The following is a 24,354-nucleotide window of genomic DNA, read 5'->3' as shown; positions in this document are numbered from 1 at the left end:
GAAGAAAAAGTAATTACAGTATAAAATATAATTTTTTTCTTTCGCATTTTTGCCTGGCCTTTGATCCTTAACCTTTGACCTTCTGGCAGAAATTTTCCCAGAGAATCTCCATTAGGTAATACATGTATAATATTCAGTTTAAAAATAATCCTGCAAGCATTGCATATGAAGGAAATAGTGAAATTTTGAGGAGTTGACCTTGACCTTTGACCCCCTGGCTATTAACCCATAACCCCCAAATTCCCTAGATAATCCCTGCCAGTCAGTACATGCATATGTACCAAGTTATATGAAGATACATAGAACCATTTGCGAGAAATGTGTAATCTTAACATTTTCACCTGACCTTTGACCTTTGACCTTATGACATGAAACTCTCTGGAGAATCTTTACACAGTAGTACATACCCACACTAAGTTTCAAGAAAATACCTTTGGGCATTGCATAGATATGGGGGAAATAACATTTTTACCATTTGACCTTGACCTTATGACCTTTGACCTCTTGCGATTTCTCTAAAAAACTACTCAAATAATGGCCCTATCATATGTCACCCTTGGACCAAATTTGGTGAAAGTTGCTTCATCCAGTTCTGAGTTACATCACATACACAGATAAATTTTAGGATTTGACCTTGATCTTTGTCCTTTGACCTCTGTCCGATTCTACTCAAAAACTAATCAAGTAATAAAATTGTCTCATCATACATCATCCTCGGACAAATTTTTATAAAATTTGCTGGACCCAGTCTTGAGTTATCGGGTAAACAGATACAATTTCATGATTTGACCTTGAACTTTGACCTTTAGCCGATTTCACCCAAAATCTAATCAAGTAATTGCCCCTTCATACTTTATACTTTGACCAAATTTGGTAAAATTCCAGTCAATATTACTCAAGTTATCGCGTAAATGAATGCGGATGGACGTACGGATGTACAGACATACGGACATACAGACGTACGGACGTACAGACGGACAGACGGACAACCCGAAAACATAATGCCTCCGGTAGCACTTTGTGGCGGAGGCATGAAAATAATAGCTCATACATTAAACTCCACCACTGAAATTTGATTTTATAAAAAGTTCCATTACAAAAACAAAGTGAAGACAGAATTTTATTTGTGTGATAGAAAAGAATTTTAGACCCAGTTACTCGCTTTCATTTGAAATCCAGAGGATGAATGCCATATCAGGTCTATCAACATTCATTCGGTAAGTCTGGAATCATATTTCAACATTCTTTTTTTGTTGATGAAAATGGAATTGAGTAAATCTGGCAGTAGAACAAAGATAAGAAAACAATTGATCATATTAAAACGTCTGCTTTTCTTAAGTTCAATAGCGGAGATTCATAACTTTGAAACAAGAATAAAAAATAAAAGAGAACTAAAGGATTAAAAGCACTCAGATTTGAGATAACAGTGGTATTGAAAAAATCTGAAGCTTGTGCAGAAAAAATACAAGATACAACCAATTATATGTGTTAGCTGCTTAAGTTTCAACAAGTCTGCAGCACATGCATTGGTCAGAAATATTTGTTATTAGCGGGAATTTTTATGTACATTCTCCCTAATCATGTTTATATAATTTTCCAATATGAATGCATTTCTATCATATGGAACAATCACGTATATCTGGTGGCATGTTTACGTAATTCTATTCAAGACAATGAAGAACCATTAAAGATATGGCAGGACAAGTGTCAGAACTTAGACTTCAAGTCCCCTCCCATTCCCAACCTAAATACATGTACAATTTGTACATTGAGGACAAGAAAATGGTTGTGGAGAAAATATCAATTTCTCCATAAATGCAGAAAATATCACTCAGTATTGCCCTACAACCCTCTGGGTGTGACATCATCATATCTAATAGTTCAAACTCACACTCACACTCAACATACATTCAAATATTTTGTACATACTGTATGAATTTATACACACTATACAATGAAGACATGCATAAATACATGGAGGTTTATCAATAACCACATTTACATGAACATATTATGCAAATGTATCACAGAATCAATTCGCAAGAGGTATACAGGATGCCTTAACACAGGGATATAATCACAGATATAAAAGCTAAATATTTAACCATGCTCTGCATAAAAGTGTAAAATTGAAAATTACTTTTCCAATGTACATATTTACATGGATCTATACTTCGACAAAAGGTAAGGATAAGGGGCAGACATTACCAGTATCCCCTCATCCTGGTAGACTTAAAAGAATTTTATCCCACAGTGGCTGATGTGCATTGTGCCTCTGGATTTAAAAAAAAAAAAGCACATTTTGCACACACTCAAGCAGAAACTCATGCGACAGTGAAATTGAACATTCATTCTCTTTATTTTAGTTCAAATCTTTCAAGTGATGGAATTGTAGTTCTTGAAATAGGATGCACACTATAAATCGTGATCTACACTGGAACAACAACAAAAAAAGAGAAAAAAAAATACTGAGAAAGACGACAAATACCTTCAAGGACAAATCTATAAATCAATCAACTGCAGAAAATATTGTACAGTTGATGTTTAAATACAGCTTTACCTATTGGTACTTACTCAAGTTTTTCCCTTGTAAAACATTTGCTAAATTCATTATATTCCAGATGGCTTTGTGATTTTGAGCTGGAATCACTTCCTCAAACTTCCTTTAAAAATGGACAAAGATCAAAGGTGTGTACTTCATGCAGGAAAAAACAAAAATTCAAGAGTTGAAATCTAAAAGTTTGGACAAAAATCACAACATTCTAGTGTTTCATTACTATGGATATGCTTTTTCTCATTCCAATATTAAAATAGATATACATGTACTCACATGAAAATACAAAAAATGACAACACTGCAAGATGAACTCAAGTCATCTTGTAAAACCAGTCATTCCAAACATACCATATGAACAAGTAACAGACTTACTTTTTTTTGAGGGAAATGTTAGGTAGACCGGAAAAGAAACCTTCATTCCACTTTATGCCTGGGAGCTGAAAGTTCTTTTCCTACACATTTGAACAAAAAGCGAGACCTACACATGCTTCACAAAGCACCTTGGTATCTGCAGTGTTACATCTCTCTTCAACAATCCGCTATCACACTCTACTAAAAAAGAAGAAGTTAAGTAAGAACTAAAAAAAGGGGATCCTCCCATTGTAGACCTTAACACGGAAACTAGAGACACATCCAACAAACTCTACTCAGCTGATGAATATTTCACCCCGACAGAGGCTACTGCAGAGTGGCAAGAAGAGGATCAGGTGTGACAAAAGTACAACAAAATGGCAGGATTCACAGGTCCGGTCACCCGGCTCCTCTAGCTCACAGGGGTCATCGTCGTTGCCAGGGTCGACACGTTTGGAAACAACGTCGTTAATGGATCTTTCTCGCCTCCAAATAGCGTCCTCTCTGGATCATACAGGAATCCTGTCAGAGTAAAGAAAAAAACACACACACAAAAAAAGTATGATGATAAAAAATCTTGAGTATTGATGAAGAAATCCCTATAGACCGATTCTGTGACGCGCTACATGTATTTTTGGCATGGGCAGCGCCATTAACGTGGTGTCTTAGCAGACCACCCCTCCCCTCTCCCCCACCCCCTTCCGCGCACGGAATGAAAAACTGAAGCATGGTCGTTTTAGCCAATAGGCGTCTCGTACTGAGTGCGCGAATGCTTGCTTAGTGCGCGAACCTTTGTTACATGTGCGCGATAAACATGTTGCCCGTGGGGTGGGGGAGAGGCGGGGGGGTTGGCTAAGGCACCTCAAAATGAGCTCATGGCTGCGCCCAGTGCCACAAAATGTCTGCTGCCCTCAACAAACCCGAATCGGTCTATAGCAGCTGCAACAAGATTGGGATGACAGCTAGACTGGGATATGATAAGAACAAAATAACACGACAAGAACAAAATTATTCTAATTTGCCCCTTCCTTACCAAACCTGCATAAACAAGGATTATCAAATACAAATGTATTTCTGTCGGGAAATGATGAGTTGGAATTCATAGTTGACTTCAAGTAATTCCAACATTGTTATTATCTGTCCGTGACTGTAAGTCACTGAAGGATTTTAAACGGTCCCTTTTTGAATTGGTTTAATTTCATCTGTGTAAACTTATCTAGATATATATATATTTTTGTCTGATGCACAAGAAATGTATCTACACTTTTCAAGAAAGCATATTTTGCCTTGAGATTTTGTATAATTATTGCATTATAAATTAATATTTCTTGAGATTATTATACTTTTGTATTTATATAATATGTAATCTTCTACTCTTTTTTATTTCTTTTCCATACCTCTTTATAACTGGTCCCCATGGAAGACCAGCGGCACCAGAAAAGTGCAGCTGATTATGGGCTATCCAGCCGTTATCTTTCTATAATCCTACTGTACATTCTATTTTTTTTTGTATATCGATGATGTGTCACACTATTCATTTGCTATGTATGTATGTTTCATTTTATGAAATAAAAAAAGTATTATTTATTCAGCATTTCAGACGTGTGTACATAGACAAACACAAAACAAATTTGATTTAACACGACAAAGAAAAAAAGAAAGTTATAACACACTGACAAAGCAGAAATGGAAAAACAGGCCGAGATTGTGACATGAGAAACAGGGCTGCCAGGGGCAAGAAAAGGTAAACTTAATTACCATGACCCACAGGTTTTCTACCCAATGTTCGTCATGATGTATTACAATGATCATAATTGAACTGTTTCATTCAGGGCATACACAGAATTAAAAAAACGATCTGTATAGCAAGAGTAGGCATGAAGAGATTGCTCCTTTTGCCTATGAAAACTGGAGAACATCTTTAATTGCAGAGGATTTTAGATAAAACTGCATGACTTGCGATGACATCATGCAGTCATCGGCGGGCAACAAAGTATTAAATCTCCATATCGCATATAGCCGATATCCAGCGATATCAGCTATCGATAGCAAAAATTCCCTTCAAAGTACCCGGATGTGCTGGGAAGGGTACTTCCGATGCTGGCGCGCTAGTTGGCGATCGATGCTTTCTTGCTTTTATACGACGGCTTCGTTGGCTTTCCAGGTGAGTGTCTCGTGTTCTTGTTGTTGTTTCACAGCATTTGGAACACCGCGACTGTTCAAAAATTCTCTCAGTTGTGGCACTGTCATTTCCTGAAATTCATCCATGATGAATGTGTGAACAGTTCAGAGAAAGAATGATGAAACTTCGCACTTTCATTGAGGGTATAACGTTTCAAAGCTGTTACCGGAATTGAGCTTCCCAGCAAAAATACCCGGAGGTTGATATCGATAGCTGATATCACTGTGTATTGGCTATATGCGATATGAAGAATTGTGGAGAAATATACAGAACAAAAGCGTTGGATATGACATCTTAAGATATAAGTCATTTCTGGCAGGTTGATTTCTGAGAGGTAGCATACAGTCATAAAGCTCTCGCCTTGCAGGGAATATTTCAAGTGTAAGAATAGATTTTGGAAAAGGATAAGTGATCGGGTCAGAAATCTTCCTCTGGTTGGCTTGGGGAGAATGTGTGAATTTCATTCACTCTCAAAATAGCTGACACATTTTTTTTTTTTTTTTTTTTACTTGAGGAAAGTGCAAAGTTCTGAAAAACCATAAGGATTTTGGTGAAAGTTCAGGTTTTGACCCGTACTGACAAGCTGGAAATACTAAAGAACAGACTGAGATGTCTGTGTTAGATTGACCATTGACACCATTTCCTTTTATAAGTGCCTAAATTTCTGCTTGATGGAGCAATGTTGCATCTTTACAGTCCTCGGTGAATCACATGGCACAAGTTTGCAATTAGAAAAGCATTTAAGAGAGCAGAGACCTTTGCTAAGCAGCTCCTTTCAACCAGGGAGGTGAGAGGAAAAGGAGTGGGCACTGGATTAGTGTCTTTTGAACCATCCTCGGAGCCGCACTCCCCAAGAGACCACTCCACTAACTAGATTACTGCCGCTTGGCCGCACAGTGCACATGCGCAATCCTTGTCAACAGGCTGGTGGGTCTCACCCCTCCCTGGCCAGAACCTGGATTACTCCACGTGGTACTGGTGGGTGGTGTATACTGGTGCATTACTGGTGCATTACCCATTGCTGTTCCTGCAAACAACACTGGTGCATTGTGATGTGCAGTGAACTGGTTGCATGGTCACATTTTGAATTTTGCAGCTAGTATTCAAGGTGTTATAACTTATGTGCATTTACATGTCCATGTACTATAAGATTTCTTGGGAACAAATGTACTTTGCATGCTATTATGGTGAAATAACTTTTACATGAAATGGAAACAAATTAACACAGACTTAAAAACATTTAATAATAATGATTAGCAGCACCAATAATAATATACTGATTGTAAGAATATGAAGGAAACATGAACAGCTGAGTAGTGGAACACAGGCCCTAATAATGTCTGATGATAATAATAATTTCAATACCAAGCTAGCACAGAAAATACCAACCACAACAGCAACAACCATCATAAAAATACCCATTCAGCTTTCAAATAAGAATAAAACAAAAACAGAGAGACAGACAAAAAAAGCGCCATGGTGAATATCTTATCAGGCATACAGTGATACAGGACATGTGAGCTCTCACTGAACTCTCACATGTTTTCACTATACACCAGGCAAGGAGGCAAGTTATTTCACCAAGATTAGGTCCTATAGTAGTCTCCATCATGACCACTCTGTTGTAGATTCGAGCCCTCCTGCCTCAATATATCCCCAGCATACAACAAAAAAACATTCAAATAGTGTTTCTATCCCCTGGAGAACTAAAATTGCTCACAAAAATATATTAGTGGGACCAGCAAAAACATGTCTTGGCGGATGTACGCAAGTTTCCCAAAAAATATGACAAGAGAACCAACACGAGCGAACAATGAAGTGATACATCAGACTAAAGACAAGAGACCCGCGGGTCTAGCGCTCACCTGAGTATCGCAAGTTCACCTTTCACGCAGTCACTAATCTAAATCATTCACAGCTCTACCAAAATTTGACCAGGCATTCTCAAGTAGAAGATGAAAATGTACAATATCAAGGGCCCATTTTTTTAAGATTCCTTAATTTGGGGGGATTGGGGCCCCCTGGGGCCCTCTGGGTGGGGCATGGTGCCCATTTTGATAAATTGAGATATTGACCCCTAGGGATGCTACCTGCCAAGTTTGACAAAAATCCATCATGAGGTTTTCAGGAAGAAGATGAAAATGTACAATTCAGGCCCCCATTTGGACCCTTCCAACCACCCCCCCTCCCCCTCCCCCCCTCCCCCCCCCCCCCCCTACCCAAGAGGGGCACCCCTGGATCTCCTATGAACAAACTTGTAGTATTATCTCAGCTCTATAACTTTTGATTCTAGAGAAGATTTATAAAGATTCCTTCATTTGGGGGGTTTGGGACCCCTGGGGGCCCCCTGGGTGCGGCATGGTGCCCATTTTAACAAATTGAGATCCTAACCCCCTAGGGATGCTACCTGCCAAGTTTGGTGAAAATGGGTCATGGGGTTCTCAAGAAGAAGATAGAAATGTACAATTTAGGCCCCATTAGGACCCCTCCTCACCCCCTCCCCTGGGTCCCAAGGGGGCACCCCTGATTCTGCCATGAACAAACTTGAAACTACAGTCATCAATGTACTAACTCATAGTATTAACTTAGCTCTATCACTTCTGGTTCTAGAGAAGAAGATTTTTGCGGATTCCTTCATTTTGGGGGGTTTGGGCCCCCCTGGGGCCCCCTGGGTGGGGCATGGTGCCCATTTTAACAAATTGAGTTCTTAACCCCCTAGGGATGCTACCTGCCAAGTTTTGTGAAAATGGGTCATGGGGTTCTCAAGAAGAAGATGAAAATGTACAATTTAGGCCCCATTAGAACCCTTCCCCACCCCCCTCCCCTGGGTCCCAAAGGGGGGCACCCCTGATTCTGCCATGAACAAACTTGAAACTAAAGTCATCAATGTACTAACTCATAGTATTAACTTAGCTCTATCACTTCTGGTTCTAGAGAAGAAGATTTTTACAGATTCCTTAATTTTGGGGGGTTTGGGCCCCCCTGGGGGCCCCCTGGGTGGGGCATGGTGCCCATTTTAACAAATTGAGTTCCTAACCCCCTAGGGATGCTACCTGCCAAGTTTGATGAAAATCGGTCCTGGGGTTTTCAAGAAGAAGATGAAAATGTAAAAAGTTTACGCACGACGGACGACGGACGACGGACGACGGACGACGGACGACGGACGACGGACGACGCACGACGGACGCCGGACGAAGGGCGATCGCAATAGCTCACTTGAGCCTTTGGCTCAGGTGAGCTAAAAAACCACAACATCTGCTGATCTACAGTTGAATTTCGTCAGCACTAGTCAGGATTTACACTTGACATTGCGTCGTAATTTGATTAAGACAAGAACAAAACAATGGCTATTGTTAAACAGTTACATTGTCAAAACTCAACTTCTTCTTGGCCGATTTTCAAAATTTTTGTATCTATCGAGAGCTGAATTCTTAGACTAGTAGGTCCCAAGAGTATATGCCGTGTGAGCCTGCATAAAGAATGTAAAACCCTCATACACGTCCTTGTGAACACACACAAGTCAACTGGCCTGTCCATACTCCTAACGATAGAGGGCCAAATCACCGCGGCCCCGAGGATCGAACATCAAACAGCAGTGATAACGATCAGACTGACCTCGTTACGTAAGAGGTCGTTTACTTGTTCGTTGGGGCACTGATCCCTTGTAATCCTGTGTTGAGTGATAGGGAAAACCCTCAGGGCAGAGTGCCCACTCCTTTTTGTCTCACCTCCCTGTTTCAACCAATACACACATGCTGAAAATGGTCCTATTTCCCAACGATAAAGAAGTGTCTCGCTACCTCAGCTTCCTGCTGCACCTCAAGTGTGCACTCAGTGCACAAATGCATGCAGCAAATACGCGCAACTTTAACTTCTTTATTTGTTTGCCCTATTTGCCAATGATAAAGAATCCTTCAAAATATTCAAACAAACTCTTGGATCCAGAAGGTGGTCCGCATCACTACCAAAATTTAATCAGCTGTTCCTCGTGTCATTATTAACTTTCCTCTAAGTTTCATCCACATCCATTCACGTCTTTTCGAGTTATTTTGCAAACAGACAGACTGACAGACAAACCAATGCCAGCAAAAACATACATGTAACCTCCTTGGTGGGGGTATTAACCTGTTGAAGACTAGTCCTGAGTATACTCGGGCAGGTGTCTATGGAAAATGCGTGTTGTAGCAAAATCAGTCTGTCCTCAACGGGTTAAGAACTGAAGATTCCCCGCGACTCACCCGCTACACATGACGTCAGTAGACACGCCACACTTCCAGCCACCAGGGCTCTGAAGACCAGCTTTGACACATCAGGCATCCTGCTTGGAATGAGGGGTACCATGGAGCCAAGCATCACCCCCAAGCTACCCAGGTTGGTGAAGCCACAAAGGGCATAGGTTGCTATCACCTGTGTCCGCGCCTGGGGGTGGAACGATGGATGAGGAAGGGGTCAAGGGTTAGCCTCATATCAGCATTTATAAAAGACATATCTCAAATTCCTACCAACATTTTTCACTTTTTATAAATCTCATCTGTTGTCTATAGATTCCTTCCTTTTTTCTTCTTTTTTCTGTGAAAAAAAAAATAGGAGTGTACTGTTACTGTTTATAAAATGTGCATTCATTTTTTTCCCTTTTTGTATTTATATGACAATTTGTAGCGTTAAAACTGTATTAGTTGTGTATACAGAATGTTTGAATGTAATGTAATTTTTTTATGTATCATGATTATGTTATTATTTTATCTGTTTAGCTGTATAATCTCTGTATCTCTGTGTAATTCGACTTTTAGTCGCCGCCTCAGATTTTATTTGAATAAAGACCTTTTAATCAATCAATCAATCAATCAATCAATGTATAGATGAATCTGAAAATGTCAATATTTTGAAGTTTAAAGGGGATGGCTAGTATCTGATCAGTGGGAATCAGTGGGAATGCTGGGGGATGATTGTTCCAATCCTTGTGGGATTCATTTAAGAGTACATTATATATCTATTGTTGTGTGAAAATTATTTGATTCAGAATGGTCTCATATTCAAGTAATGTCCATTTCAATGTTTCCAGGTTAGCATGCCTGTACAGTGACGGGGCATTAAACTGCACATTACTTGAATATGAGACCATTCTGAATCAAACAATTTTCACACAACAACAGATATATAATGTACTCTTAAATGAATCCCACAAGGATTGGAACAATCATCCCCCAGCATTCCCACTGATTCCCACTGATCAGTTACTAGCTATCCCCTTTAACTGTATGATCACATCATATGTTCATGGAATGAAATATTGTCTCAAAGTGTTTGTTTGATACTTTAAATCTTTCAAATGCTATCGGCATTAATTTACATCAACCCAAACCAGTTTATTTCAAATTTGAAGGACTTGCTGCTTCATTATTACTGCATCAAATTTCAAGTTACATTATTCACACACACAAACATACACACACAAAGCCTGACAAACACACATACAGAACTTACACTGACAGTGCCTTCTTTTATTCTTTCTGACAAGTCTGAGTATGCGATGAACTCGTTGAGAAAGGTCTTCGTTCCGATGAGTTCTGCCACAAGACCGCAATCCTCCAACGAGGTGCCCAGGATCCAGGCCAGGGGGAAGAAAACGTACCTACAAATCAGCTGCAAATCACACCCAAAAAATAAGAATAAGACAGTCTATTCTCCAACTTTCACTATTTATGTTTAAACTATTTCAACTGTTGAATGCTTCCATCCATGTTGGATATAAGGGTTTATAGTGACCTCGTCTACAGCCACTATGTCTATTTTCCAATTGGTCTACTGGCATATCGTCTATTACCGATTCGTCTAATACCCATTTGGTCTACAACTCGTTTTGTCCAGTACCCATATTGTCTAATAGTCACTTTGCCCACTACCCGTACTGTCTAATACCCAACTCGTCTAAGGAGCATTTCGTCTACAAAACAATTGATCTAACAGCCAAATCGTCTACACTCACAATGTCTATTTGCCATGTCGTCTAATATCTATTTTGTCTACTACTAGTTAGTCTACTCCTACCTCGTCTACAAGTCATTTAGTCTACATTCACTTTGTCTAGTTATCATATCGTCCAACCCTTAGTTTGTCCATACCCAATATGGTCTGTACCCATCTGGTCTACTCCCAACTCGTCTACTCCCAATTGGTCTACTCCCAACTGGTCTACTACCAACTGGTCTACTCCCAACTGGTCTACTCCCAATTGGTCTACTCCCAACTGGTCTACTCCCAATTGGTCTACTCCCAACTGGTCTACTCCCAATTGGTCTACTCCCAATTGGTCTACTCCCAATTGGTCTACTCCCAACTTGTCTACTCCCAATTGGTCTATACTCGTCTATACCCAATTGGTGTACTCCCAACTGATATAGTTTTACTCTCAACAATTTACCCAAACTGATCATTTCCATCTGGTCATGCTAATAATGAATATACCACTTTGTATAGTGTCCAGTCCGTCTCACTGTCATGAACTATTCATATTAAACCCTGCCCTTGATTAGCACAAAAATCAATATTAGACTATTCTAGTTGTTAATTATTCCGTACATGCTGAATATTTAAAAGACATACTAATCAATGGTGAGACATGACTATCCAGTCTACATTTTGGCCGTAAAATAACTAAATAATGATAAACTAGCTCAGTTACAATACTCCATCACAAACGAATTGTCAGTCATACGAAACAGAATTACATTTCGACCGACCACCCCAGTCCACCCGTACCTCCGTGGGCATGCATGCAGCGATCTTGGCGGGATCCCGAATGAGGAATTGTTCAGTACGAGTGTAATTTGATTTTCATTGCGTTTGGTACACTAGTGAAGGTACTAACGATCCGCGCGATGTGGGCGTGTAGTTGGATGGATTGACACCGGATGCTCGCGTATACTAGTACTGTGTTGCATTTAACCGTTTACATACATCAGTACGTGGCAGACAGAATGAAGAATACTGATAATGTACTTCTAATGTGTTCCTTTTCATTTTTACCATACTTATGATTGTGTATCACTATCAAAGTTGAATGGATGGAGTGTTGAAGTTTGGACATATAAATGCTGCATGATTGCTTCTGATATAAATTACACATCCACCACAAAAATAACACAGCAAGTTTTTCACACTGTGACATTATCTTTTTTTCCTTAAAAAATGTCATAATTAGAACATAAAAATTTAAACCAAATGGGGCACCAAGAGCGTTCAACCTATTTCACTGGGAAAAAAGAAACTGGATGAAGTAGACTTAAATAACAAAAAAAAAACTATAACTAGTAGTGGACCAGTTGGGAGTACACTAGTTGGCAGTAGACGAGTTGGCAGTAGACGAGTTGGCAGTAGATGAGTTGGCAGTAGACAAGTTGGGAGTAGACCAGTTGGCAGTAGACCAGTTGGGAGTAGACTGACTGGTTATTAGACTAATTGACTATTAGACAATGAGTTGTAGACCAATTGGCTATTAGACAAAATGAGCTGTAGACTATTTTATTCATAGACCTTATGATTAATAGACGAAATGGTCAATAGACATAATGGGTGTTAGACGAAATGTGACTTAGACAAATTGGACATTAGATAAAATGGCTAGTAGACGAAATGACAATTAGACTAATTGGCATATAGACAAAATGGTTGGTAGACGAGTTGGTAGTAGACGAAGTGGGTTTAGACGAGATGGCATTAGACTAGGTGGACAGTGGACAGGGTGGTTGTAGACGAGGTGCCAATTTACCGGATATAATGGCATGCAGAGTTTTTTGACTAACGCTGCCTTATGATCGTGTAACCCTTCCCAAGAAAGCCGAAAACACTTGACATTACCTTCCCGGTCAAGGTATTTTTACATTCATCACAAACACTATACATTAATTTGATACATGATTTGGTCCCCTTCATTTCCAGAACCTGCTTAAGAGTAAGAGCCATCCAAACAGATTAAGAGAGTTTTGACTGATTAAGCTCTGAAGTCTTGTATGGGAGGAAGAAATCAAACATATTTGAATAGTCAATTCAAAACACTACATCCACATACTCTACGTAACTGACAAGTCTTAGATTTCAGATTATATACCTCACTTGACTAATCCTTGTTTCTGATTGGTTGAAGTCATGGGCCTGAATTTAACAAAGGCCTGCGCAGCGCAAAGCTTCATAGCATCCAAGTTGCCCTATAGCATCCAAACTGCACTCTATCGCAAGTACCCGGATGTACATGGACGTGTACTGTTTGTAACATACACTCTGTTTGTCCTTCACAGCACAAGCAGCGAAAGGTGCAAAACCCTTGTCTGTGCAATATAATGCAATTGTAAATCAAACGGCCCGACATTCGCTGACAGCAAGTTGATAACAATTTATGTATATTGCAGCAATCCGTAACCTGTACGAACTACTGAATTTGCAACATGGCATGACTAGTACATGTACGTATATGCTGCAATCCATAAGTGCAGTCCACTCACTTGGTAGCTTTATTCAGTGTATGAAGCATGGATGCAGGGACTTGTATTATCATAAACACTTAACGCTGGTTACATGGCTTTCACACCGTGAGGGTTACATGCATGCATTGACACTGTATGCAGTGCCTGTGACGTACAATGCAATCACTGTGCAAAAGTGCCTAATGATCACAAAATGTGAACTGGCTATCGCAATCGTGATTGACCAAGTTAAATTTCATTGAAGTTTTTTGTGTGTATAAAACAGATACAGACTGTATAGACTGCTTTTACTCAGGGCATGGTTGATATTAGTTGTCCCTCGGGATCTAAACTCCACACTATGGCCCTCGGAGCATGCTCCTTGGGTCAGAGTATGGAGTTGAGATCCCTGAGGGCTATATCAACCTTGCCCTGAAAAGCAGTCCATATCTGTATGATTATTCAGCAACCTTAGATTTTGGATAGGAGATAGATGCTAAGACGCCAAATCTCAGATTTTTGAAGATATGTCAAATGCCAAATGTGTGGTTTCATTGTCGAATCAGCACTGTCCACATTTATACCTGGAAACTGAGGTTCTCCACACCAGCCATGATGCCAAGCCACCGGAGGACAGCGTTGACAAATGCAAGGAAGGCCAAGCTGGCCAGAATGTTGCAGATGATGTAGGCACAGATTTTCAGGCCGTCGGCAGCTCCGTTGAAGAATGCCTCCAAGCAATTCCTCTCTGGTCTGCTCATCACCCACAAAACAAGAGATGGAGAAAAAAAAATTGAGTTATGGTAAGGAAAGGTTTTAACATCACTTCTTTGAGAGAAACATAACAAGAGATCAGGTGAGTCATGCACGTACCTGATTCTGACAAGTTCACCTTCCATGCATTCTTGCAAACTTTTCCCCTACAAAGAACACGGCAGGCTTAAGGGCCTCCAGGGGGGCATAGCGCCATGTGAAAATCATATCCCAGTTCTTAGAAATATGACTTTAAGTTTTCAAAAGGAAGGTCAATATGTGAAAAACCCGCGATCTGCCATAAACAAAGCAGACTTACCATATTTACTCAGAGTATTTCCAGTTTTATAGAATATTTTTAAGAATTGGGGGGAGGGGGGTGTTGGTGTCCTTTGTCTCAATTTATGAGCTAAAAAAATCATTCAGGATTATCTGCAACTTAGGACAGCCACTAGTCTTTGTCGAAGACCCTCTCACTGCGGTAAATGCCAGAGCCTTTGAAAAAGAATGGACAGCCACAAGAACTAAGAATATATCTAACGGGCATCTGTTCTAAATACAATTGAATATTTTGGGATAGATGGCAATTTTTCTCTCAATCTATCTCTTTCATTGTCAACAGCATTTCCCAGATCAGCCTTGGACTTACACTTTCTCAACTTCCACATTGAAGACTCTCGCCGTCTTGGGCCTCCTCGTCTCCGGGTAGAAGATCTTAGCGACGGCCAGAGCCGCTGGGGCCGAGATGATGGAAGCGGAGAGGAGATGGGCGGGGCTGATACCAAAGGTGATGTAGATGGCCAGCATGTTGCCAGCGATGGTGGCAAAGCCGCCCGTCATCATCGAGTGGAGCTCAGAGTTGGTCATGTCCTTCAAGTATGGCTTGATGGCCAGAGGGGCGGTGGTCTGTCAGAATGGAATTCACAACGCCACATGACACAAGACTTCCTCATCGATTTTTTCATCCACAAATACAGTCATGCATTTCAAATGTCCAAAGAAGCCAACAAACAATACAGCCAACAAACAACATCTGTATCCGCAACATGTCAGAATTATGAATACAAAATATACACTACTGTAATATGATATGGAACCATTTTGAGGTCACACACATTCAAAAGTGTCTGACAGAAGTGACTAACAGCGGTCTAAAGTCACTCCAAGGTCAGTGATGACCATTTGTGATCCTAGCAAATTATCATCCCATCAATTCCATATAAACATGGGGCTTGATTTTTTTTTTCCAAGGACCCAAACCCCCCAAATTTTTCTTATATATTGTCTCCATGCACACTCTAACCCCAGCCTATTAGGTTTGTGACATTAAAAATCCATATTTTCCTCTGGACTTTTAAATCATTTCTAGCCCTTTTTCAATGTCATTTTTAACATTTCATGCTTGCTCTTCTTTGTACTGAGCATTGACAATAGTCGCCACTTACCCTCTGTTTTATTATTTCTCCTCGAAATAACAGGAAATTCAATATTACCCAGTTATCATAACAGGAAGAAATTACTGGCTCTGTGCAGCTCTTACCATGCCAACAAAGATGTTGGATGCAGCAGCAAACGACTCCGCCCCAGACGTCGCCATGGTGAAGTGCATGATGAAGGCCAGAGCCTTGATGATGACTTGCATGATGCCAAAGTAGTAGAGGAGCGCACACACAGAGCTGGTGAAGATGATCACCGGAAGAGCCTGGGTTTACGGCAGAAGGACGATACTTTTGGTCAAGATTTGATGCATACATGCTTTTCTCATACCACATGACATCTTCACACAAGATCGTCAGGTGAGAATTAGAAGGGCGTTCAGTTGCCACTGAAGCCATAGTGTTTGAGGCACCTTAATGCCCTTCTCATTCTTACCCGACGAAATTTGGCCAGAACAGGAGAAGCATGGAGAGGGGAGCAAGGGGTCTTAAGGGAGGTGATTCAAACCTTCAATGTCATGTGTGATTATGTTTGCTTTGCCCTCTTACCTTCTGCATATTTTTGGGATGACTAGTTTTTGTATCATCGGGAGATTCATCAATTCTCCTGAATCCCAGAAATCTCAAGAGTGACTACTTACACTATGACTGACATCACATTCAGTTTTGATAAAGGTATATTTTAACAGTGTAAATGGCAGCTAGTACAAGCTATCTCTGAAAAGAACGAGGGGATATGAATCCATCAAAGATGATTTGATTTCAGTCAGCAAAGACACTGGCTGAAGACTTCAGCTTTGGAATATTCAATAGTTTGAAACAGGCTGACCATATGTATGGGAACGAGGTATGTGCCACATATTGAGGATACAAAGATGATCATTATCTGGGTATGAGTTTTCCACAATTTGCCTCCTTCTGTACAAAGGGCAGAGTTTTCTGCCTCAGAGAGGCAGTGTTTGTCTCCCTTTCACACAGAAGACAGACAAATTGAAAAAAAAAAACCAACTCATAACCTATATCTTCACCTCTCTGCTTTATAATCTCTTGTTTTCATGATTGATATCTTTAGAGAAAATGGCTTAATTATCTGCCTGTATCACAGCTCAAACGATCACAGAATAAGAACACAATAGAGCCAAGGCCACATATTAGACAGTACATGTACAGTTGTAGGTTGTGATGTTTGAGGCATCTCAATAAAAACAACAAAAGTCTTGTCATCTCCATATGTGCCCCGTTTGCACCCCCGACTTAGCTTGCCAACTTCGCATATTTTGTTCAAATGCACATTTTGTTCAAAGAGACAACAGTGTGCAAACCGATCAATAAATTGCAATACAGTATGCCACAGTTCTTTGACAGAGTTATAGCCATAGCTTTGTCATAATATTTACATTACAGGAGAGCTTGCAATTTTTGTCTACAACTTTGCTGTTTTCCATCTCTTGCATGAATGCTTCTATAAAAAGCTACATGGCTTTGAAAAATAGAATGTTTTCCAAGAGCGCTCATGCATTCTGGTACAAAAATAATGTAGTGTATGGGGATTTACACTATGGAACACAAAGAGATTCACGAAGCAAAACATCAAAACAGAACTCTGCAGTGTCTGATTTATGGTTACTGTTAACCTTATCTATCTATCATTAGCACTGGCAACCTGACTACAAAGCTTGATGTCAATGGTAGTTGTTTTTGGTGATGATCTGTGTGGGATGATAAATTCCAGGAAAGTGGGGAACACAGATATCATGGTCTGAGGTGGGTCCAGATGAACCAACTTGTGATATATTCATGCAATGTATGGATATACAATGTATTGATACGAGTCCATTCAGACACAGCCCCGTTATCTGAAAATAGTATGTGAGCATTCAGACCTCATGTTCAGTTGAACTTTCATGGGAAGCTCATGAATATGAATGAGTCTCTCCCTTGTGCAGCATGAACTTTGTGCGGGCTTTGCACTTTCCTGTTTATACCTTGCGCTGGATTCATCTGTAGCAGAAGTAGGGCCCTAAGCACTTATGGCCAATAAGCCCCACCTATGATTTGTACATATACGACATACGGCTAGGAGAGCTTTCAGATGCAAACAAACAAACAAACATATGAATATAGGATAATCATACAAAATGGTGCTCAAAACATCATTTCACAAAATGTCCTATATTGAAATACTGTAGGGTATCGATATGCGGGCATTCAGACGTGAAAAACATCCTATATCCATACGTCTATACTATAATTCATACATTGTACATCAATACAAGAACTCTCTCGTCTAACAGGGGGGCAAGATGTGATTCTCTCGAGCTCAAATTTGCTGGTATTGATCAATACAAGACTCTGACAAACAGGTCACTTGGAAGTTGATGAATTCCCAAGGAGCTCTCATCTGAGAGGTGCCCTTTTTGTCAAATATGGCACACTATTGTAGCTGAAACACACTACATTAAACTCTGCCCTGCTATCATGATTAACTATCAATAAATCATGATTTCTGTCACACAGCTACAAGATGCTAAATACCCCTACAGCCATAACATTCACGGGAGGTAAGATTGTGAGGGTCAGAACGTGACATTTTCCCCTCTCCCCTCGACTTCACTCAGTGTTGCTCTGACAAATGACATCTAGTGTATCTGACAAACAGGTTTTTAATAAGTAATTTAAGCCTCTTATTACCTCCACCAAGGAAGGTTAAGTGATCATCGGCGTTGGTTTGTCTGTTTGCAAAATAACTCAAAAAGTTGTGCATGGACTAAAATGAAACTTCCATGAAAAGTCAATATTGACACAAGGAACACCTCATTCAATTTGGGTTGTGATCTGGAAAATTTTATGGATTTTTGAAGGATTTTTCATATTTTGGCATATGAGGTCTACGAACTTAGGGTTCAAGCTGTGTGTTCTGCTGGTTTACATATGCGCACTAAAGCGCGTGCTCTGCTAGGACATAATAAGGCACCATGCAATGACATAGATGAAAGACTTCTATTTGGGGAAATAGATTGCATGCGTGAATGGGTGGAAATGAGTTGCTTGCTTGGCGGAGCTCTGCACTCTCCCAAGTGCCTTTCTAGTTTGGGAAAGAGGATAAATCAGAATTGTACACTCAACAAGTCACAACTCTGAACCCTATAACCACAACAAGAGACCCGCGGGTCTAGCGCTCACCTGAGTATCGCAAGTTCACCTTTCACGCAGTCACTAATCTAAATTATTCACAGCTCTACCAAAATTTGACGAGGCATTCTCAAGTGGAAGATGAAAATGTACAATAAGGGCCCAATTTTTTCAAGATTCCTTAATTTGGGGGAAGTGGGGCCCCCTGGGGCCCTCTGGGTGGGGCATGGTGCCCAGTTTGATAAATTGAGATCCTGACCACCTAGGGATGCTACCTGCCAAGTTTGACAAAAATTCATCATGAGGTTTTCAGGAAGAAGATGAAAATGTACAATTCAGGCCCCCATTTGGACCCTTCCAACCACCCCCCCCCTACCCCCAAGAGGGGCACCCCTGGATCTCCTATGAACAAACTTGAAACTACAGTCATTAATGTACTCACTCATAGTATTATCTCAGCTCTATAACTTCTGATTCTAGAGAAGATTTTTAAAGATTCCTTCATTTGGGGGGTTTGGGCCCCCTGGGGGCCCCCTGGGCGGGGCATGGTGCCCATTTTAACAAATTGAGATCCTAACCCCCTAGGGATGCTACCTGCCAAGTTTGGTGAAAATGGGTCATGGGGTTCTCAAGAAGAAGATAAAAATGTACAATTTAGGCCCCATTAGGACCCCTCCTCACCCCCCCCCCCCCCCCCCCCCCCGGGTCCCAAGGGGGGCACCCCTGATTCTGCCATGAACAAACTTGAAACTACAGTCATCAATGTGCTAACTCATAGTATTAACCTAGCTCTATCACTTCTGGTTCTAGAGAAGAAGATTTTTGCGGATTCCTTAATTTTGGGGGGTTTGGGCCCCCTGGGGGCCCCCTGGGTGGGTCATGGTGCCCATTTTAACAAATGGAGTTCCTAACCCCCTAGGGATGCTACCTGCCAAGTTTGGTGAAAATGGGTCATGGGGTTCTCAAGAAGAAGATAAAAATGTACAATTTAGGCCCCATTAGGACCCCTCCTCACCCCCCCCCCCCCCCCCCCCCCCCCCGGGTCCCAAGGGGGGCACCCCTGATTCTGCCATGAACAAACTTGAAACTACAGTCATCAATGTGCTAACTCATAGTATTAACCTAGCTCTATCACTTCTGGTTCTAGAGAAGAAGATTTTTGCGGATTCCTTAATTTTGGGGGGTTTGGGCCCCCTGGGGGCCCCCTGGGTGGGTCATGGTGCCCATTTTAACAAATGGAGTTCCTAACCCCCTAGGGATGCTACCTGCCAAGTTTGGTGAAAATGGGTTATGGAGTTCTCAAGAAGAAGATGAAAATGTACAATTTAGGCCCCATTAGAACCCTTCCCCACCTCCCTCCCCTGGGTCCCAAGGGGGGCACCCCTGATTCTGCCATGAACAAACTTGAAACTACAGTCATCAATGTACTAACTCATAGTATTAACTTAGCTCTATCACTTCTGGTTCTAGAGAAGAAGCTTTTTACAGATTCCTTAATTTTGGGGGGTTTGGGCCCCCCTGGGGGCCCCCTGGGTGGGGCATGGTGCCCATTTTAACAAATTGAGTTCCTAACCCCCTAGGGATGCTACCTGCCAAGTTTGATGAAAATCGGTCATGGGGTTTTCAAGAAGAAGATGAAAATGTAAAAAGTTTACGCACGACGGACGACGGACGACGGACGACGGACGACGGACGACGCACGACGCACGACGGACGCCGGACGAAGGGCGATCGCAATAGCTCACTTGAGCCTTTGGCTCAGGTGAGCTAAAAATGTTCTCCAGATGTTAACAAGGAAAAGTAGAAATTACGCGGTGCGTAACATATGTCCCCGCCGGAAGTAGCATTTTGTAACAAAATGTGCAATATAGGTAAAAAATCAAGGTCAAAGGTCAAAGAAGTCAAAGGTCAAAATTCTGTGTAGAAGTTTTGAAGCCCTCACCTAGTGCCATCACATAAAGCAAATGGAATCGAAATTGGGTTAGAAATGGCGAAGGAGTAGCATTTTGTAGCCAATGTACAATATAGGTAAAAAATCAATGTCAAAGGTCAAAGACAAAGGTCAAAATTCTGTGTAGAAGTTTTGAAGCCCTCACCTAGTGCTATCACATAAAGCAAACGGAATCGAAATCGGGTTAGAAATGGCGAAGGAGTAGCATTCTGTAGGAAAATGCACAATATAGGTCAAAAATCAAGGTCAAAGGTCAAAGAAGTCAAAGGTCAAAATTCTGTGTAGAAGTTTTGAAGCCCTCAACTAGTGCCATCATATAAAGCAAACGGAATCGAAATCGGGTTAAAAATGGCGAAGGAGTAGCATTTCGTAGCAAAATGTACAATATAGGTCAAAAATCAAGGTCAAAGGTCAAAGAAGTCAAAGGTCAAAATTCTGTGTAGAAGTTTTGAAGCCCTCACCTAGTGCCATCACATAAAGCAAACGGAATCGAAATCGGGTTAGAAATGGCGAAGGAGTAGCATTTTGTAGCAAAATGTACAATGTGGGTCAAAAAATCAAGGTCAAAGGTCAAAGAAGTCAAAGGTCAAAATTCTGTGTAGAAGTTTTGAAGCCCTCACCAAGTGCCATCACATAAAGCAAACGGAATCGAAATCGGGTCAGAAATGGCGAAGGAGTAGCATTTTGTAGCAAAATGTACAATATAGGTCAAAGGTCAAGGTCAAAGGTCACGACTGAAATTCTGTGTAGAAGTTTCAAAGCTCCCATGTAGTGCTATCATATAAAGCAAACAGAATCAAAATTGGCTCATAAATGACAGAGAAGTAGCAAATTGAAGATTTTGATCACACACGGACGCACACACGGACACACGGACACACGGACGGACGGACACACGGACGGACGGACACACGGACGGACACACGGACACACACACGTACGGAGCCCGTTTCATAGTCCCCTGCTCGAACTCGTTCGGCGGGGACAACAAAAAATGAAGACTTAAATCTTACAACAGGAAATCATGTAGTATCAGAAAAATAACTTGAGCAAATACATTACCATGTTGCCAATGGGGACATTAAAACAGGGGCACAAAATAGTTGCGTTGTCTCTGAATACATCAATACAAATTGTGAACGGCTTGTCATTAATTGATCCTACTGGAATATGTGGGTTATGCACGTGTCTTTACACATATATCTTTGAATGAAATTTGAGAATTGAAACATGTAAACGTGAGGTGTTGAAGTCATATTTATCTTCCATCCAATATTTAAGACTTTTCTTTCTCAATCTCGTAGGAAATATTTTTATAACATATGTTTAAACATTCACTAGAATATAAATATATATGCGCCCACACACACACACACACACACACACACACATTTATGCCGAGGAATCAAATATGAAAATATGTCCCACTATGAGACGATTTCTATTGATTGTTGTATAATGTTTTAATTCAGTTTCAATCTTAATCTAATCAATTTATTTCTCAATGACAAAAGAATCCATCAAATAGAAAGAATGCCATATTAGTCGAACAGCAAAGGTATAAAAAAGTGAGTTAATCATTCATTGGTGCCTATTAAAAAGGCTTATCTTTCATAATGTGCACATGATGTTGAATGCTCTAATGATAAGGACATAAGTTTACAGCCATCAAAGCTGGGTTGTCATATATTGGTACATTAAAATGGTGTTTTGTGGTCATACTTTCACTGGCAATTTGTAGATAGTTGTGTCTGGCAGAGATAGTCAGCACAAATTGAACAATCCCCCAACTCTCCTTCGACTGTGTCTCAATCATCCATGCCAACAACATCCCGGCAACTACTGGCAATCTCCACAACTCAGTAGATACGATCATGATTGATAGCACAGTGAAACCATATCACATACTTCCAGCAGCTTGCTATCAAATTTGCCTTTGTCGACCCATGAAGGCCAGGACCGTCCATACACATCCTGTTGTTAATATCCCCTGGTATGGTGGGGCTGTAATACAGAAGTCAGACATCTCACAATGCAAGTTTGTTACAATGTCACAGCACTTTTTTGCAGCCAGCAGGTCTTATCTATTTCAATTTTGTTCCGACAGGAACAAATGACCTTATAAAAGTATAGAATAGTTTGTTAATGTGTGATTAGCGTGAAAATCACTACAATGTGCCTTACTGATTACATTTGATATAAACTGGTATAGTTTTCAGATGACAAAAGTAGCAAAAGGTATCCACTAGTTTCACTCTGACCAGTGAAATAAAAGAGTCCACCATATGTTGCTGAAGATACACCATGCTGTGAAAGTGGTATACAGGTGATGCAGATGAATGATAAAACCCTAAGGCGCAAATTCATGAAGGTGGTTTGAATTAGGACCATAGTTTATGCTGATTTGGTTTGTGTAAATGTGTGTAACAGATTGAGTATGCCGACCCGACAGATGTCCAATGATAACCACACTTAGAAACGCGTCTGCCAAAGATAAGCCTATTTCATGCCATGGACTAAATTCAAACCACAGTCTTCATGACTTTCATGACTTTGGGCCTTTATGTGGAGAGGGTCAAGACTTTGCCCCTTGAGGACGAGTCCCAAGTGTACTCGGGCAAGTGTCTATGGGAAATGCATGTTGTAGTAACATCAGCCCGTCCTAAATGGTTGAGAAATTGAGAAATTCTTTTAAAAATCGGGTAAGAAATCACCAGTTTGCAATGTTATGCAGAAGGACAATTATAATTCAATAAGCAGGGGGTTAGGATTTACACCACTCCCAGGTGGTACATGCCATCTTGACACATTATACCTACTACAAAGAGAAAGGAGTGAAGCTCCAGAGGGGCGGGGCCAAAGACAAAGGTAGACCCAGCAGTGGTGTAGTTGAGGAATATCTCCACGTTGGTACCCAGCCAGTTAAACGTGGTAAAGCCTGGCTTGGTCCTCAGGATGAGTATACCCAGGAAGAGCTGGAGGTAGATGCCCCAGTAGACGGTCTTCCATCTTATCTGAGAATGAGAAGGGGGAGCAGTTATAGTTTTAGTATCCACAAACCACTAGACAAGATAAGTTTTTATTATTACTGAACCAAATGTGACCTGCTACAACAAAAGGATCCTAAAGTCGCTGACGGGTGAGCCGAGAAAATCGAGTTTGAAGTCAGATGACCAAAATCTGTCAAAACATTTGGATTTCTGTTTTTAACATAATTTTGTAGTCTAATGTATCTTCTATCACCTGCCGAAATTTCGAAGCTAAATGATAAAAGGAAAGGCCTGAAAATAGCATTTTTTCTGGGCCACGATTGGCTCGCCCGTCAGCGACTTCAGGATCCTTTTGTTGTAGCGGGTCACAAATATTTAACCCGTTGAGGACGGACTGATTTTGCTACAACATGCATTTCCCATAGACACCTGCCCGAGTATACTTGGGACTTGTCCTCAACGGGTTAAAGGTACAAATGGTCTTCATTTGAGCACATGTGTGTGCTGTACTCAGTAGTTTCAGTGCAGGCTGTACATCCAGATG

General features: G+C 40.8%; 1 protein-coding gene across 1 annotated transcript in view; it reads right to left on the bottom strand.

Annotated features, from left to right (window-relative positions):
* Positions 1-2,575: 2,575 nt before the first annotated feature.
* LOC139739858 (solute carrier family 28 member 3-like) overlaps positions 2,576-24,354 on the bottom strand; it is a 66,083-nt gene continuing 44,304 nt past the window's right edge. Inside the window, exons 5-11 of the mRNA XM_071650459.1 lie at positions 23,640-23,834; positions 15,842-16,003; positions 14,951-15,207; positions 14,133-14,301; positions 10,574-10,732; positions 9,328-9,508; positions 2,576-3,429 (exon numbers count right to left, since the gene is read on the bottom strand). Coding sequence (XP_071506560.1) covers positions 3,320-3,429; positions 9,328-9,508; positions 10,574-10,732; positions 14,133-14,301; positions 14,951-15,207; positions 15,842-16,003; positions 23,640-23,834 — 1,233 coding nt within the window. The 3' untranslated portion in view covers positions 2,576-3,319. The remainder of the gene's footprint in view (positions 3,430-9,327; positions 9,509-10,573; positions 10,733-14,132; positions 14,302-14,950; positions 15,208-15,841; positions 16,004-23,639; positions 23,835-24,354) is intronic.

This window comes from Diadema antillarum, unplaced genomic scaffold, assembly GCF_040938485.1.
Source record: "Diadema antillarum isolate AM-2024a unplaced genomic scaffold, OU_Dant_1.0 seq00000821_RagTag, whole genome shotgun sequence".
NCBI classification, from domain to species: Eukaryota; Metazoa; Echinodermata; class Echinoidea; order Diadematoida; family Diadematidae; genus Diadema; species Diadema antillarum.
This window is presented reverse-complemented; position numbering and strand designations above follow the sequence as displayed.